This window comes from Balaenoptera ricei, chromosome 1 (assembly GCF_028023285.1).
Source record: "Balaenoptera ricei isolate mBalRic1 chromosome 1, mBalRic1.hap2, whole genome shotgun sequence".
Classification (NCBI taxonomy): Eukaryota; Metazoa; Chordata; class Mammalia; order Artiodactyla; family Balaenopteridae; genus Balaenoptera; species Balaenoptera ricei.
This window is the reverse complement of record NC_082639.1, coordinates 20,257,190-20,272,640: the sequence shown is the minus strand read 5'-3', so window position 1 is coordinate 20,272,640 and position 15,451 is coordinate 20,257,190. Positions and strand designations below refer to the sequence as shown.

Below are 15,451 nucleotides of genomic sequence, written 5' to 3'. Positions count from 1 at the left end.
CCTGTTTCAGCAAACTGGGTCATGTTTGTTTCTTGGTTTGGGGAGGCGGAGCAATAAAATGAAGGTGTCCTTTTGCCTAGTCGGGACCTCAAAGCAGGTGCTTTGGTGGAATGACCACCACCGAGGACAGAGCCTTGGTCGGGGGAATGGGAGAAGGGGCTTGGGAACCATGTTCATTTTATTTATTTTTCCTCTGGCTTTTCTGTGGTAAGAATGAGGCTAGTCGTTCTAAGATAGCCAGGGTCAGACCAATTTCCTTTGTGTATCTGCTGTGCTTCTGATCTATCCAGGGCAGGGAGAACCGTGACCTTGTGGCTTCTTTTGTTTTGATTCTTTAAAAGGGCCCCCACCGATCCGAGGAACACGTGCTTCAAGAACAAAAGCGACACTTAACTGCAGTCTGTGTAGTAGTCTAGAACTGCTATTGCGCTTCCTTCCCTATCATCCGGCAAAAGGCTTGGCAGAACAGATGGGAGTCTGCATTTAAGCCGAGTGACTTTGTTAGACCAAAGGGGATCAAATTCCAGAGCCTCTTGCTTTTCCCCCACAGGTGTCTGGTCACCAGCTCAGGGACCCTAATATAGTAGCGAGAACTCACACAGTGAGTTAAGGGCCACGCCCGTGCCCTGTTAGGGCTGAGTGGGTTAGAGATTATGATGATGTCACAATACAGGTGACAGATGGGGGCGTCGAGTGGCATTGTCCTGTCACAAGGGCTTGGGCGTCTTAGGTGGCGGTACAGGGTGGGGCACCGAAGGGGCAATGCGCTGTCCGAGTGCTGCCCTTGGGGCGACGTGGGGCAAGTGGCTCAACAGACGCGGAGTCCAGGCGGCCACCGTCTGAGAGGTAGAAAGGGACCCTGCCCCGCCCTTTTCCTAAGGATGGGAGAACTGGTTCAGACCCAGGCAGGGTCACCGCATCACCCTCTTCCGCGGCCAGACGACCGTCCCAGCCCCCGGCTCACACCTGGAGACACCGCCAAGAAGCCCTCACCCCTCGCATTGTCCTTCTGTCCCGCCAGCCTGAACTACACTTCCCGAGGTGCTCCGGGGTCCCCAGGGGCGGGGCCCACTTGGGCTGTGGGGGGTGGGGAGGGGCCGGCACGTGCCGCCTCTCTCAGCCAATGCGGAGCCCTGCGGGGAGGTCACGTGCCGCTGTTTGGCGCTTTTGTGCGCGCCCGGGTCTGTGGGTGCTCAGAGTGTGGCCAGGCGGCTCGGACCGAGCAGGTGGGTGCGGGGTTCCAGGAGGAGGTGGTGGCGGTGGCAGCGGCGGCGGCGGCTGCAGGCTGGGGGCAGCGAGAGGGACGCGGCCGGAGGGAGGGGCCGGGTCTTGGCAGCGACCCCTTGCTGGAGGGCGGCGGGCGGGGCCGCGGGCCCCAGAGGGGCTGGCGGGCGGGGATCTCTCCGCTTTGTGTTTGGCTCGGGCGGAGCCTCGGCTTTGTCCCCGCTCCCCGGGGGCGCGGCTGTGGTGGGGAGGGGGCGCGGCCTGCTGGGCGAGCTCGTTGCGTTAGCCCCGGGATGTCGTCGAGGAGACAATAGGGGGCGTAGGCCCTCGTTTGGCCCCCACCTTCCTCCAGGCGCGGCCCCGCTGGGGTCCCCATTGTCTGAAGGGGCGGGGCGGCGCCCCCAAGGAGCAGCGCCCGAGAGGCTGACACCCCATGAGAGCGCTCCAGTCCTCGCGGCGGGGGGCGCGGACCGCTTGGGTGGCGGCAGATTGGAAGTGAAGGAAAGAGGTGGCGAGCCGATGGCGGGGTACCCCACGGTTTCTTTCCGGGGACTGCCCCACCCGCCCAGCTGCGGCGAGGGTGGGGGCCGCCGCAAGGTGTTTTTGGCGGGAGTTAGGGGGGGCGTCCGTACTGGGCGAGCCCGGGAAGGGCGGAGTTACCCGGATAGGACCGTTAGCCCCGCCTATCCCGCCCCTTCCCACGCGCGCGGGCTCCGGGGTGTTGTGAGTTCGGGGAGATTCGAAAAGGCGCGGGGAGGAAGGGGGCGGGGCCAGGGGCCGGTGTGTAGGGCGTTCTCTGATTGGCCGGGGGCGGGCTGCCGCTTTTGCTCGCCTGGGCCAGGGCCACGCCCACCCTGGGTCTGGTGCTGAGTCTAATGCTCCGCAGGGGTTAGACCGTGTTGCTGACTCGGATTTTAAGTTCCAGCTGTTGAGACCCTGTATTCCTACGGTTTTGGTACTAGTCTGGGGTCTACAAGAATCATGACCTTTAAAAAAAATCAAGGGATGTAGAATTTTTCATGAAAAAATTCTATGCAAGGCAGCAACTATTGTAACCTAAAACCTAGAGGTTCATAAAACTAATTAATGTTACCAGCTGTTGGACAAGGAGCTTAAACCGCAGGAACAATGGGAGTTCGACATTATTGGTTAATATTAGCTTGGGCGTTTTGTTTTCCACATGGCAGACACAGACAAAGCAGGGGTGGGTATTTCATTTGCACAATGAGTTGTAGGCAGTGTTAAGATGGCTCCGGTCTCGCTAGGCGTTGAACCTGGAATATCTTCTCACCAGAGGGAAAATACAGGGGAGGAAAAAATCTTGTGACTTAAACTCCGTCTAATTTTAAAAATATAAGTATTTTTTAAACAGGCAAGCTCAGTTAACTTCATCTTCTGCAACCAGCGTTCTATTCAATTCAGATTTCCCAGTGTTTGAGTATTTTATGGATTTTTATAATTTTCTAGTTAATGATGTCTTATTTAATTCCACAGTAGTGATTTTTCTGACATTGATTTATATGGATGTGATTTGAGGTCCCTTTGAATCGATGGCATGGAAATGCAAAGAAATTGATCGCATGCTTTTGAAAATCGTTTCCAGGGTTTTCCTTGATAGTGGATTGTGTAGAATACACTGCCAGTCTCTTGTCTTCTGTTCACCATGGCTTCTTCTGGTAGGTAATCTATTTGGAAAATCCGAAATTGTGATGGGCTTCTAATTTTAGAATAGGAGATGGCTCAAGTCTTAAGCTTATAATTTGGCACTTGTGTTTTGGTTTTACCAAAAAAAAATATTTTATAAATCAGAGTAATTAAAGAAGAAAAAATTATTGTTACTTGAATGTACTGAGAGCTCATAATTAATTGGTTCGTTATTAGATGATTTGGCTTGGTGTAAAGCAAAATGTGAAGTTTTGCATAAGTCTTTGTTTTGTTCAGGGAAATGATTGTCAAATACTGATACCTTAGAATGGTATTTATTAATCCAAAAATGTTGAGCTTTGTTTTTCTGGGAGGTGGTATTTAGATAATAATTTCTTGCCTGTAAACACAGCTGCTTCATCAGCCCTAATTCTATCCATTAAATTGATTTGGTTTTTAGAAAACGGTGGAACAGTTTATTAGAATAGGAAAACTCCATTTTTCTGAATATATTATAAATATGATCAAATCCAGATATCCAGGTGAAGGAACTGGAGAAGCGTGCCTCAGGCCAGGCTTTTGAGCTGATTCTCAGCCCTCGATCAAAAGAATCTGTCCCAGAATTCCCCCTTTCCCCTCCAAAGAAGAAGGATCTTTCCCTGGAGGAAATTCAGAAGAAACTAGAAGCTGCAGAAGAAAGACGCAAGGTAAACATCAATTCACAGAAAACAGGATATTTATTAATGTAATATGGCAAATCTGTTTTATTTTTATAAGAGGAGGAAAACAGAATTGTAGCCAGATGGTGATTATAACTGTGTGAAAATTACATATGCCAGTGGTGGGAAGAAAATACCAGCCATCATTTATTGAGCTCCTGTTGTGTACCATCTCCTTTACTTATATTCTTCTTTTCTGCAGTGACCCTAGAGGGTAGGTGTTGTCTGAGATACTAGATTAGAAAATGGTCTCAGGAATGTTAAGTCATTTTTCTGAGTCATATAGCTAGTGAGTATTGGAGGCAGAATTCGAGCCCAGGTCTGCCTGAAACCAAAGTTCATGCTTCTCATGCTTTCTTTTTGAAAAATAGGTTTGTTGGTGGATGATTCTTTTTTTGTCTCTTAAGGTTTTGGGTTTTTTTGTTTTGCTTTGTTTTTTGGGTTTCTGTGTATGTCTGTGTGGTTTTCTTGTTTGTTTTGTTTTTTGAGAGCTGTACAATAAAAACATTTTAAATTGCTAGTTATGTGATTGTGTTGCTCAGCTGGCATACTGGTATTGTGGCAGCTTTTATCTAAGTACTTCTATTATAAAGTAGCTATCTTTAAAAAGAACTAGTCAGAAAAGTCAACAAATATTAATATGCTTGTTAGAGAAAAGTTGAGAACCACAGAAGTTTATAAGTAGGAAATTAAAAGTATCCATTATCCTACTTTGCAGAAATAACTGTTGTTAACATTTTGGTGTATTTCCCTCTATTCAACGTTTCATTAAGAATTTTACATAAATTCTCATTTAGTCCCCCTTTCCAACAACCTTGTTTGGGGTAAGTGTGTTTAATTTTAAAATTAGGGAAATGAAGGCACAAAAAGGTGAAGTAGTAACCTGCCTATGACCAACACAGTTAGTGTTTTGAAGTCGGGTACTTGTAACCACACACATACAGTTTGGGCCCCTTTTTAAGCTGCTGTAGCATGTGCTGTGCACCTTTTGGTGCTGCATGTTTTATGTATGTATGCTGACCCACTGTCGAAATGGAATTATTTCCCCAGGAAGAGTGGCTGTGTTTGCAATGGTGTTTCATCTCCCACCTGCTCTTCTGTTTAGTCTGAGTTGATGGAGTTTGATGGAGTTCACGTAGTTTGAGTTCATGGAAGAGATGTAGCCGAAGGCTGGACAGAGACTTTTTTTAGGAATCAGTGCTGGCCCTGTAGTCATTAGTCTGTGCTTTACATAGTAACTGGCTAAATATAGTGAAACTCTTATCACGACTGGGATTTTGAAGAAGAGAATTAACAGAACCAGTGGCAGATGCTCTGAAGTTTTCCTGCAAGTTGATGCTTCCAAACACATTGGAATCTGTTTGGCAATAAGCTATTCTGAGTCTGTTGAAGGAGGCACACCGTGGTAACAGAGCTCCAGTGGTCTGGAATTTAATGCAGCTTCCACAGAAAAAAGCTAATAAGCTTTTCCTTGAAACAAATCCTCTGACTTAAATAGTCATCTGGAGGCTTAGTCTTAAATTTCCTGTCATTGCCATGTATTTTCTTTTTATCAATATGGTTACATTTTTTATAATGACCTAATTTTCTTTAGGTAGAAAGAAACTACCTTTAGTTTCTTTAGTAACTTCAGGGGTTCTGAAGTTAAAAAACCAAAATTCTTTACAATAAAGTGCCATTCCTAAGTGCATGTCACTCAAGTCACGTTGATACCGTTAAGCAGTAAATCTTACGAATATTTCCTTAAGGAATAATTGGGCAAGAATCTCTGAACAAATATGAGCAGTCTTCCAAAGTAAATACAAACACTAGAAAAAGAATATCATTTTCACGGTATTTTGATATGGATAATTCAGGTCCTGACTTCAGTATTATTTAAAGAGATCTAATTTTCTATCTTCAATCCTCAATAATTTCTTTTGTGATTTTTAACTATGCTAAATAACATTTCAGAGAGCCTAGCCTGTTAAATTTTTTTCCAGTCCCATGAAGCTGAGGTCTTGAAGCAGCTTGCTGAGAAACGAGAGCATGAGAAGGAAGTGCTTCAAAAAGCGATAGAGGAGAACAACAACTTCAGTAAAATGGCAGAAGAGAAGCTGACCCACAAAATGGAAGCCAACAAAGAGAACCGAGAGGCGCAAATGGCTGCCAAACTGGAGCGTTTGCGAGAGAAGGTTGGTGTCTCTTCCTGGCTTTGTGGGGCTTAAGAGCTTGAGGTTTAATACAACAGTGAAGTGGCTTGAACTCTCTGCCTTGATCACATGTGCTTGGTGTCTTTGTCATCAATTTTGGGGTCAACATGTTAAATCAGAGGCATCTTATTTTAAATAAGAAGGAATATTCACCAATTTCCAGCATAATTGCACATTCTTTGGAAGAGCAGTAGAAGGCTGAATCATTAGGTTCCATGAGTGACCCAGGAAGTTCAAAGATGATGTCTTAGAACTCTAATTATGTGATTCCCATAATATATAATTATATAATAATAGTATATTATTATGTATGTTATATAACATACGTACTGATGCTGATTTGGGCCTCTTGGGGGTGTGACCTGGCAGGCTTTTTTTACTTGACTGATGATATATACTATTTCTTTACAGGACAAGCACATTGAAGAAGTGCGGAAGAACAAAGAATCCAAAGATCCTGCTGATGAGACTGAAGCTGACTAATTTGTTCTGAGAACTGACTTTCTCCCCCTCCCCTTCCTAAATATCCAAAGACTGTACTGGCCAGTGTCATTTTATTTTTGCCCTCCTGACAAATATTCTAGAAGCTGATGTAGGACTGTATAGGTAGATCCAGACTGTATGATGTTGTTTTAGGGGCTAAAGGGGAGAAACTAAAAGTGTTTTACTCTTTTTCTAAAGTGTTGAAGTCTTTCTAATGTAGCTATTTTTCTTGTTGCATCTTTTCTACTTCAGTACACTTGGTGTGCTGGGTTAATGGCTAGTACTGTATTGGCTCTGTGAAAACATGTTTTGTGAAAAGAGTATGTAGTGGCTTCTTTCAAACTGTTAGATGCTGAATATCTGTTCACTTTTAAATCCCAATTCTGTCCCGATCTTAACAGATGCTACTGTACTTGAATGGTTAATAAAACTGCACAGTGCTGTTGGTGGCAGTGACTTCTTTCTGTCCAGGTAATAAATTGTCCAGTGATAGAGACCCTCCTAGCTTATATTTGTTCCAGATGGGGCCTTTAGGCTGGCGGAAATACCCAGTACACACAATACTGCAAGTTCTCTGCCCAGGAGTTTCTTGCTCCAGAGTTGTATGCATTGTCTTCTTCCACAATGTCACTTTGTTGTGATGCCTCGGCTCCGATCAGCTGTTATGATAGTCTTTCAGATGTTTATTGGCAAACAAGCATTTTTTGTTTCTGTGCCCCCATTAAAAAGGCAGACTGAAGGCGCAAATGGTGTTTCTAGAGAACAGTTTAGAGAAATCTTAAGATCCTAGTTAGAGATATTTGATGGTTTATTTGCTTTATGTTACAGCTGGGGGTGGCGTGAATCCTAATGCTTTCCTGCCATAGGAGCCATTTCTCAAGAATCAAAAGAGTAGTAAAACCTTGTGTACCACTATAGCAACCCTTATGAACTGATAAAGGGAACCTTATTTTCTGGAGCAACATTGACTTGGGTGGTGAAGGTTGGCGGTTGCTTCAGCTTGTATCCAGAGGCTACAGTATTCACAGTTGTCAAGGATTGCCTCTCAATTCTGGGAAAGCCTTTGGCAGCTTTCCTAGGCTATTTGGGAAATAGCCTTAATTACATATGATTATTTGCTTCTCAGACATCTGTGGAAAAGCTCTTGGAAGCCACGCTCCTTTAGTGAAAGTTTCCAGGATGACTGCTAATACTGCAGTGGGGTCTGCATGTTGCCATGCTTATGCCTCTGCAGCTCTTGATTTGGGTTTTACCAAACTTATAATAATAGCCTACCAACCTTTCTTCTATGTTGTTAGGATTAAGTGAGAGTGTGTGTGTGTGTGTGTGTGTGTGTGTGTAGAGCACACTTAGAACTGTATTTAGTATATATTTAGCACTATATATAAATAACTTTTTAACCAGAGGCTAGTGAGTGAGCTAAGTGTATACTCTTGAGGTAGAAATGACTATGAAGCTTTTGTATGCCTTGAATTGACTTACAAATTTACAAGGTGATCAATTGTAGGGGTTCTGAAAGAAGGCTGAATTTAAAGAGTCATGACCATGTAGGGCAAACAGGAAAAGGATCAAGTGTAATTCAGTTAATGATGGCAATACCTGAACACATAGGCAAAGGTGAGGCTTGTGTGCATATAGTAGGTATTAGAGGTTTTCATGGGGGAGATGGTGCCTCTGGGAATCTTTAAAGCACCAGTTCTGAGTAGTTGGGATATAAAGATGGCGTGAAGATGGAAATTTGGAGTAATGATACAGTTAGCAGTAAGTTTTTGTTTATATGGGACATGTAGGCTAGGGAACAGAGATCAGGAAAAAGCAAGAAGAGGGTCAAGATGGGCTTGAGGAGAGATCCCCCAGTTAACAGCCAACCCCACGGTGGCCCTGACTTAGTATCAAAAAGTGGTCCTGAGCTCCCACTTTGTGACAAAAATTGTCACAGGGAACTGAAGAGGATGCATCTTACCCACAAAATCAGACGCCCTGGCTTTTCTATTTTACCTCTGACCTTTGGAGAGGTACTAGTCCTGGGCCTCAGTTTTCTCCAGGATAAAATGAGAGGATTGAACTAGGTTAAGTAATTTCCACGCAAATTCTTTGCCTATAATTTGGAGAGAAGGAGGAGTGGGGGTCCAGGAGCTTCTGGGGAGCGTCTGTCTGTGCTTTTCTGGGCCCGGGGACTCTCTGTCCTGTCCTGAGAGTGAGCAGGGCCAGCCTCTCCTGGCAGGACTTCCGTCATAGGTTGGGCTTGTAAGGCCAGAGTGGTTTGACTGCAGTCTGGGGGCTGTCACCACAGAGCACACTGTTTCCTTTGACTTGAGTGGAAAATGAGGTGTGTGCCTTCTTCCTGAGGCTTTTATGTTTGGACATGGTGATTGAGTGGCCTCAGCAGAAGAGAGAGGTTTGAGGGATGAAGAAAGCCCTTAAATCCACGTTTAACAAGCTGCTAGAGTGTGCCCCACATTGAGCTATGTGCTAGCGAAGAAAAATGAGATGGGGTCCCAGCGCACCTTGTGCTTGTGCATGAAGCGGGCAGGAGGGCTGTGGAACACTTTGCTGAGAATACGGTCTCGACCACATGCTTGTACTTGGCCAAGTGTGTTTTGGTGGTTTGGTGGAGAGTGTAACCACAGGCGTCGGTGGTCTGGAAAGCTTAATAGAGGAGGGAAGACTTGAGCCAGTCCTTTGAGAAGTCAGATGTTCACCCAAGCATGCACTGATGAGCACGCACTTTCTGAGAACCTGCCATGGTTACTGGCTCATGGCAGGCTCTCATTCCCTTTATCCGAAGCAGTGGGGCTTTAGAACACTGGGAGTGGCAGTGTTCAGTGAACAGAGCCATTTTGAGGGAGAGAAAATGGAGGCAGGGGCAGGATGAATTGGAGAGAAGGCGGTGGAGACCACAGCAGGAGGCTGTCTCAGCAGCACGGGGATGAAGTGATGAGCGTCTGAGCTGGAGGGGGCCCCTGGGCTCTGGAGACCCCACACCAAGGAACTGGGAAAGTTACTGCTGACCGTGGGCGACGGGAGGAAAAATAAACGCTCCGCTGCTGACTGGGAAATGGTGGTGCCGGTCCTAAGCTACTGAGGGTTGAGCGGTTACTTTCAGGCATTGTTATGTTGTCTCCTCAGGTCCAACTCTGTGAGGTAGGTGCTGCTACCATCTCCATAGTACAGAGAAGTAAACAGATTGAGGAAGGTGAAGTAACTTGCTCAGGGTCTGAGCTGGAAAGGGTCCAACTGGAGCAGTCTGACTCCAGGCCCTGCACAGGAAGGGGGGCTGCTCTGGCAGCTTGGCATCCCCTCTTGTCCTGAACAATTCCCTTCTGCCCCAGATTCAGCCGGTGATACCACCCTCAAAAAGACAATTAATGACCATCTTCTGTTATTCTGGGGAATAAAGGTTTTATCCCCCACCCACCAGCCTTTTATAAAGGTGTTCCTTTCGACTGTGTGGATTTTTCTCCCAGTGGAGAGTTCTCATTTCCAGTGATGTTTTAGCACCCCATATAACTCTGTCCTCCCAGGTAATGGTTTGACCACCTTACCGTTAGTTTGGCTTCTGAATCACTGTTGAAAGTGATTTGTTTGGGAACAAGAAGATAAGGCCAGGCTCCTTATAGAGGAGATTCCTCCTTTGGACGGGAGGCTGGATTAGGTGCCCTGGAAATTCCCTTCCACATTCAAGACTAGTTGCAGGTCTTCTCTACCTGGAGATCAGGGACCATATCTTGGCCATTGAGGATCCCTCCACTGAGCTGAACTTCAAGGCCCCAGAAACATTGCTGGCACTTAAGCCTCTTGCCTCCTCTCTCTTTGCCCAGGTCAAATAGAAGGTCCACAGTGTCCCCATGGCTGAGGCCCCTGCCAGTGGAAGCTGGTGTTCTGCACTTCAGCGGCACCAGGAAGGTTTTCTGACTTGTTTTACACAGGCACTCAGATTTGTAAAACTTAGTTGCAGGGTTTGATAAGCTCTGAAATGCAGCAACCTCAGTGGAGGGCCTCTGGCCCATAGTGGGAAATGCCTAGCTTTCTCCCAGTGTGGTCAAGAGCAGTGCCTTCCCTGTCCTTGGGCACCAATCCTACTAGGGGCCAGTCAGCTGTGAAATTGATCCAAGGGGAGAAGAAACAGGCGGGAGATTGGCCAGATGCCCGTGGCCGCTACAGCAGAATGGTGGGTACAAGGAGGACTGAGCTCTGGGGGTGCAGCAGTCCCTGGGCCTGGGTTTCCAACCTGTGGCCTCCCACTCCCCTCTCTGGGGAGAAGCTGCAGTATCGCTGGGATTGGGGGAGCCTTGGAGGGTTTCTCTGCGAAGCCTAGGCTCCCTCTTACGTGGTCTCACAGCTCTCTGTGCTTCATGTCAGCGGCTAATAATTATTTGCATGATCTCAGTGGATCCCCAGAACAACCCTATGACATTTTCATGCCCATTTCACAGGCAAGAAATGAGGCAACTGAGACAGGTTAAGGTATTTGCCCAAAGTGACATAACTGGCTAGGTGTGGAGTCAGGAATCTAACCCAAACTTTTAACCCCCATGCTATGCTGCAGCTCCTCATGTTTCACCAATGAATTCATTATCATGCAATTATTTATTTCAAGTGTGTCTCTCTAGTTAGAAGGAAGCATCCCCCAGAGCAGGAACTGTGCCTGTCACATCACTGGATCTCCAGCACTGAGCTTGGCACATGGTGGGAGGTTAATATGAGCTGAATTATGAGTGGGTGGTGACTCCTCTGGGCACCTGCTTTGTTCTTGTCCTGTGTGGACCCCGTGGGGAGTCAATCCGATTTTCTAGAAGCAAAGACTGGCTCTATCCTGGCTTTGCAGACTGGCCTTGGAGGTGCCCAATCTTAAACAGCATCCTCCTAGATCCAAAGGCGCCAACTGGTGGCCTGCAGCCAGAGTCGGTCAGCAGGCATGTTGTCTTCACCCCATGCTGTGCTTTAAATTTTTGAATTAGTTGACAATTAATTACACTTGAAAATGTGATTTCAGGCTTATCTTGAAAAACCAGAAGATCTGGCCACCCTGGGCTCACAGTCCCACCCAGCAAGCTCTGGGCAGCTGCTGCCCCCTTGAGGTGGGATGTGGGCTCTATAGCTCTCCATTCCTCTGACCCACCCACTTCTGTCCTTAAGGACCGCAGCCCCAGGTATAAATACAGGCCTAGAGTTTGCAGTTCCTGACATAGATGACAGACACTTCGTCAGTCAGCCACACATTTTTTTTAGGTCAAAGTCCAATCAGTACAAAAGGATATATAAAAGTGCCACTCCTTCCTAACGTCCCCCAGCTCCCCTCCTGGAGGTCCCCGAGTCTCCTTCCACAGACAGGCTGCACCACTATGACCACAGTCACCAAACACTCGAGGGCACCTCTTATAGGCCAGACACCAGCTGGGCATCAGAGTCACATGGCACTTTTTCAAAATACAGAGATTCAGGACCCTCATCAGACCTTTGGAGGTAGACTTTCTAAAATTGGAGCCCAGGTGTTTAGATCTTTCAAAAGCCCTCAGTATTTTCTGTTGCTCAGCCAAGCAGAGACCACTGTACTCAGATGCAACATCCCAAACATGGGCCCCTCTCTGGAGTACCCCACAGTCTGGTGGAGATGGGCCCGGAACCCCAATCATCAACGCAGCTGCTCAGAGTTGTGCAGAGAATACCCTGCACAAGAGCTCCTAGCCAACGCCTGAAATCTGGCCAGAACCACAAACCAAGGCCTACCGCACCCCAGAAGAGGAGGCACCACTTTCAAATTTTCCACGTCAACCATTCAATGAGAATACAGGGAGATGTGTGCAGGGTGGTCTGGGGGCTCCTCAGTTCCACTGTGGGCCCAGGATGACTTCCTGTAGGAGGTGATGCTTGGGCCAAGTTTGCTATAGGGGTTAGATCACAAAGAAGATCACAGTTCTACCCTGTACTTCTCTCTCTCCCAGTTCACCCCACTCCATCCCCTACCTCACAATTCCCTATGCTTATCAGGGGCCACAAACGGGAAAAAGTTATTAATAATGCACATCAAGAAGACCCTGGGAGACAGACTAGGATGGAAGAAGGGGTCCAGGCATAATTCAGATAATTGTGCCTGGCCTGGGGCTGCTTGGGGTTGACTGGCTTGGTATCCAGAAGTATCTGCTTGGGGAGCAGGGGAGCAGAAACCTTGTTCCTTCTGGAAGGTCTCCTGAGAAGCTCTGCAAAGCCAGAGTCCCCCTCTCAGCAGCCTGAATCAGTGCTATCACAGAGCAGTCCTGAGAACGCTGTCAGTCCACAAAATGTTACTGGTCTGCAATGAGATAAGTACAGAAATGGAAAGTAAGCATATAGAAACTCTCATAACAATCTTACAAGGTCTGTTGAAGACTATTAAAGTTGAGGCTAGCATTTTGCATCTTTTTTTTTTTCATTTCATCAAAAATTTTTTTATTGTAAAATATACATAACATAAAATGTACTATATTAATCATTTCTAAGTGTACAATGCAGTGGCATTAAGAACATTCATAATGTTGTGTAACCGTTACCACTATCTAGTGTATTTAATTTTACAAAAGTCTAAGTTCTTAGCAGATTAAAAACCAATTTTTTTTTTTTTAGTTTGAGAAACACTGACCTAAATCTTGACCTGTGGGCTCCCCAAAGCCTTGAGGATTTGGGGTGAAATAGGCTCCTGACTGAAGGGCTTGATTCATTGTTTAGTTTCATTTCCCCAAACTGCTGAGCTGAGATTTGCCCCAGAGAGTGGGGGGGGCTGAGGCCCAGGCTCCCTGGGCTAGAGGCATGGAGGGATGGGCACCACCCTGGAAGGGAAGGGAGGAGGCATCGTGCTGCCCGGGGCTGGGGCAGGACGAGGGGCTCTCCCTGGGCAGGGCTGCCCTGTGCTCCCAGGGCAAGAAGGCTGGATGATAGGCTGTGGGGTATCTGGCAGGCCTTCCTCCTGACTCAGCCGGGGGAGGCTTTTGTTTAGAATTCTAAGAATGTCAGCTCCAGCTGGAAGGGCCCTCAGTGACCAGTGTCTACCCTCCTTGTTTAGAGGAAGAGCTTGAGGCCAGAGAGAAAGGATTGCCCACAGTTACAGCCAGTTAGTGTTGGTCCCAAATCCAGGCCTTTCAATTCCCAGGCAGAAGCGGGGCAGGGCTTTTTGGAGTCACACAGACTGAGGTTCAAGTTCTAGCTCTGTTAGCTCTTCAGGGGCATTGGGCATCTGTGCCCTCACCTGTGAAATGGGGATAATCCCTCTCAGGCTGGATGAGTATTGAGTCTGTGCTGGGTTTAAGGAAGTGCCTCCTAGCACAGGGCCTGGGCAGGACCAGTCGGTCCCCTGCCCCTCCCTGCCCCTCCCTGTCCCTTCCTGCCCAGTGATCCTCTTCTCAGTCTGCTGTGATCTGAGGGATCACTGTGGCTGAGGGGACAGAGGAAGGCAGACCCTCTCCCTCTGGACTGCGGAGAACAGGAAACATAATCCAGGGCCCTGGCCCATCTTTGCGGCTCCCTCCCCAGCTGGCCATCATCCCTCCGCACTTGGCTCCTCTGCCAGCTCTCTGGGCATCTCAGAGACATTTTTGTTCTTTCTGGGACTCAGAACCTTTGTAAAATGAGGGTGTTGAACCAGAAGAACTCAGGTCCATTTTGGGGAGTGGGTGCTAAAGTTTGGATGCTTTACCTTTCTGTGTCTTTTGTGGGAGAGTCAAACTTCCAGCTGGTCAGACTGGGCTGCCCCTGGGTTACCAGCCACCTGCCTCTCTCTGTCATTGCCTCTTTGCACTTTCTGACTCTCTCCTGTCTCCCTTTCTTCCTCCTTTTATGGCTAAGGTGTTTTGAGCACTTACTATTTGCCACACACCATATAAGTGTTTTACGTATTCCATCTGAATGAATCCTTAAAACTTTCCTGTGAATTAAATATTATTCCATGAGAGGAAACTGAGGTTCAGAGAGGTTACAGTACTGACCCCATAGCTTGTCAGTGGCCAAGCCAGCAGGGGGCGCTCTCAACATTATTCCCCAGATGTTGGTCGGAATAGAGCAGGCTCTATGTGGTGCCTGCCTGTGCTCACCTCCTCCCTCCTGTTTTCCCCAAATGGGCTCTCACTTCCACCCCAGAGGCACTCTGCCTGGCAGGATCACTTGGGCAGTGAGGGAGGAGGGTTTGGGTTTCGGTGGAAAGTTGGTCACTCGTTGGTTTCAGTTTCTGACTTATATCTCAGGCATCGCGTTCCCTACCCCCAATCTCCTTCCTCTCCTTTCTCTTTAGATGTCCAAGAGCCGGAAGTTTCCCTAAGAGAACACCCAAAACAAGCCTCTCCGTTCATTCATTTATTCACTGAACAAATACTGATCCTCCTACATGTCCGGCACAGTTTTAGACCTGTGCACAAGGCAGACATGGTCCCTGCCCTCATGAGCTTACATCCTGGTGCAGGAGAAAGACAGTAGAAAAGCTTATGAGGGGTGCATGGAGAACATGAAAGGGGTGATGTGTTGCAATAATAGGTAGTGACCATGGCAGGGAGTGAGGGGTCTCCACAGATAGATGGGCAGGGGGCAGTGTGTTCCCAGCAGAGGAAAGAGCTAGCGCAAAGACCCAAAGGCAGGAGCCAGCAGGTGTGAGGAAGGGGCACATACAAGGCCTGCTTAGCTGGATGAGGTGAGCAAGGAGGTCTGGTGCAAGGGAGGGCCCAGCCATGCAAGCCTGTGGGCTGGGCGGGGTTGCATTATATTCTGTGTGATATGAAGCCTCCAGTGATGTGATGGGGTTACGTTTGTAAAGGATCCTTCGGCCACTGTGAGGAGGATGGATGTAAAGTGAGCAGGAGTGCAGGAGGGAGAGATGAGGGTAGTTTGGACTAAGGTGGGGTCAACAGGTTGGAGAGACAGGGTCGGATTCAGGATCTATGTCACAGTGGAGCCAACAGGATGCTGATGGGCCGGATGTGGGCTGTGGGATGAGGGCTGACCCCTGGGTTTTCACATGGGCAGCTGAGTGGAGGGGTCATCTACTCCTATGAAGAAGTCTGGGGACGGAACAGATGTGGCGGCTGCAGGCTGGGGAGAAGCAATGACTCCATTTAGCCATCATGGCAGACGTTGCTGGCTGCCCTCCCCATATCAATTCTCTCCTTCCTTGTAACAGAAGCCTGACAGTCTTTTCTTTAAGTATTGACCTTTTGCCCTTTTCCCATC

The 15,451-nt window shown here is 47.6% G+C and overlaps 1 protein-coding gene across 1 annotated transcript; it reads left to right on the top strand.

The window, feature by feature from the left end:
- The first annotated feature begins 1,137 nt into the window (after positions 1-1,137).
- STMN1 (stathmin 1) lies at positions 1,138-6,707 on the top strand. Its single transcript, XM_059895804.1, has 5 exons — positions 1,138-1,226; positions 2,828-2,900; positions 3,403-3,575; positions 5,570-5,761; positions 6,191-6,707. The coding sequence occupies exons 2-5, from the start codon at positions 2,888-2,890 to the stop codon at positions 6,260-6,262; spliced, it is 450 nt and encodes a 149-aa protein (XP_059751787.1). The 5' UTR covers positions 1,138-1,226; positions 2,828-2,887; the 3' UTR covers positions 6,263-6,707.
- The last annotated feature ends 8,744 nt before the right edge of the window (positions 6,708-15,451 follow it).

What these genes read in the sequence shown, in the direction of transcription:
- STMN1 (XM_059895804.1), top strand. An exon ending in CTGCAGAAGAAAGACGCAAG is followed by an intron (nt 3,576 to 5,569) that starts GTAAACATCAAT and finishes ATTTTTTTCCAG; the next exon opens with TCCCATGAAGCTGAGGTCTT. An exon ending in TGGAGCGTTTGCGAGAGAAG is followed by an intron (nt 5,762 to 6,190) that starts GTTGGTGTCTCT and finishes ATTTCTTTACAG; the next exon opens with GACAAGCACATTGAAGAAGT.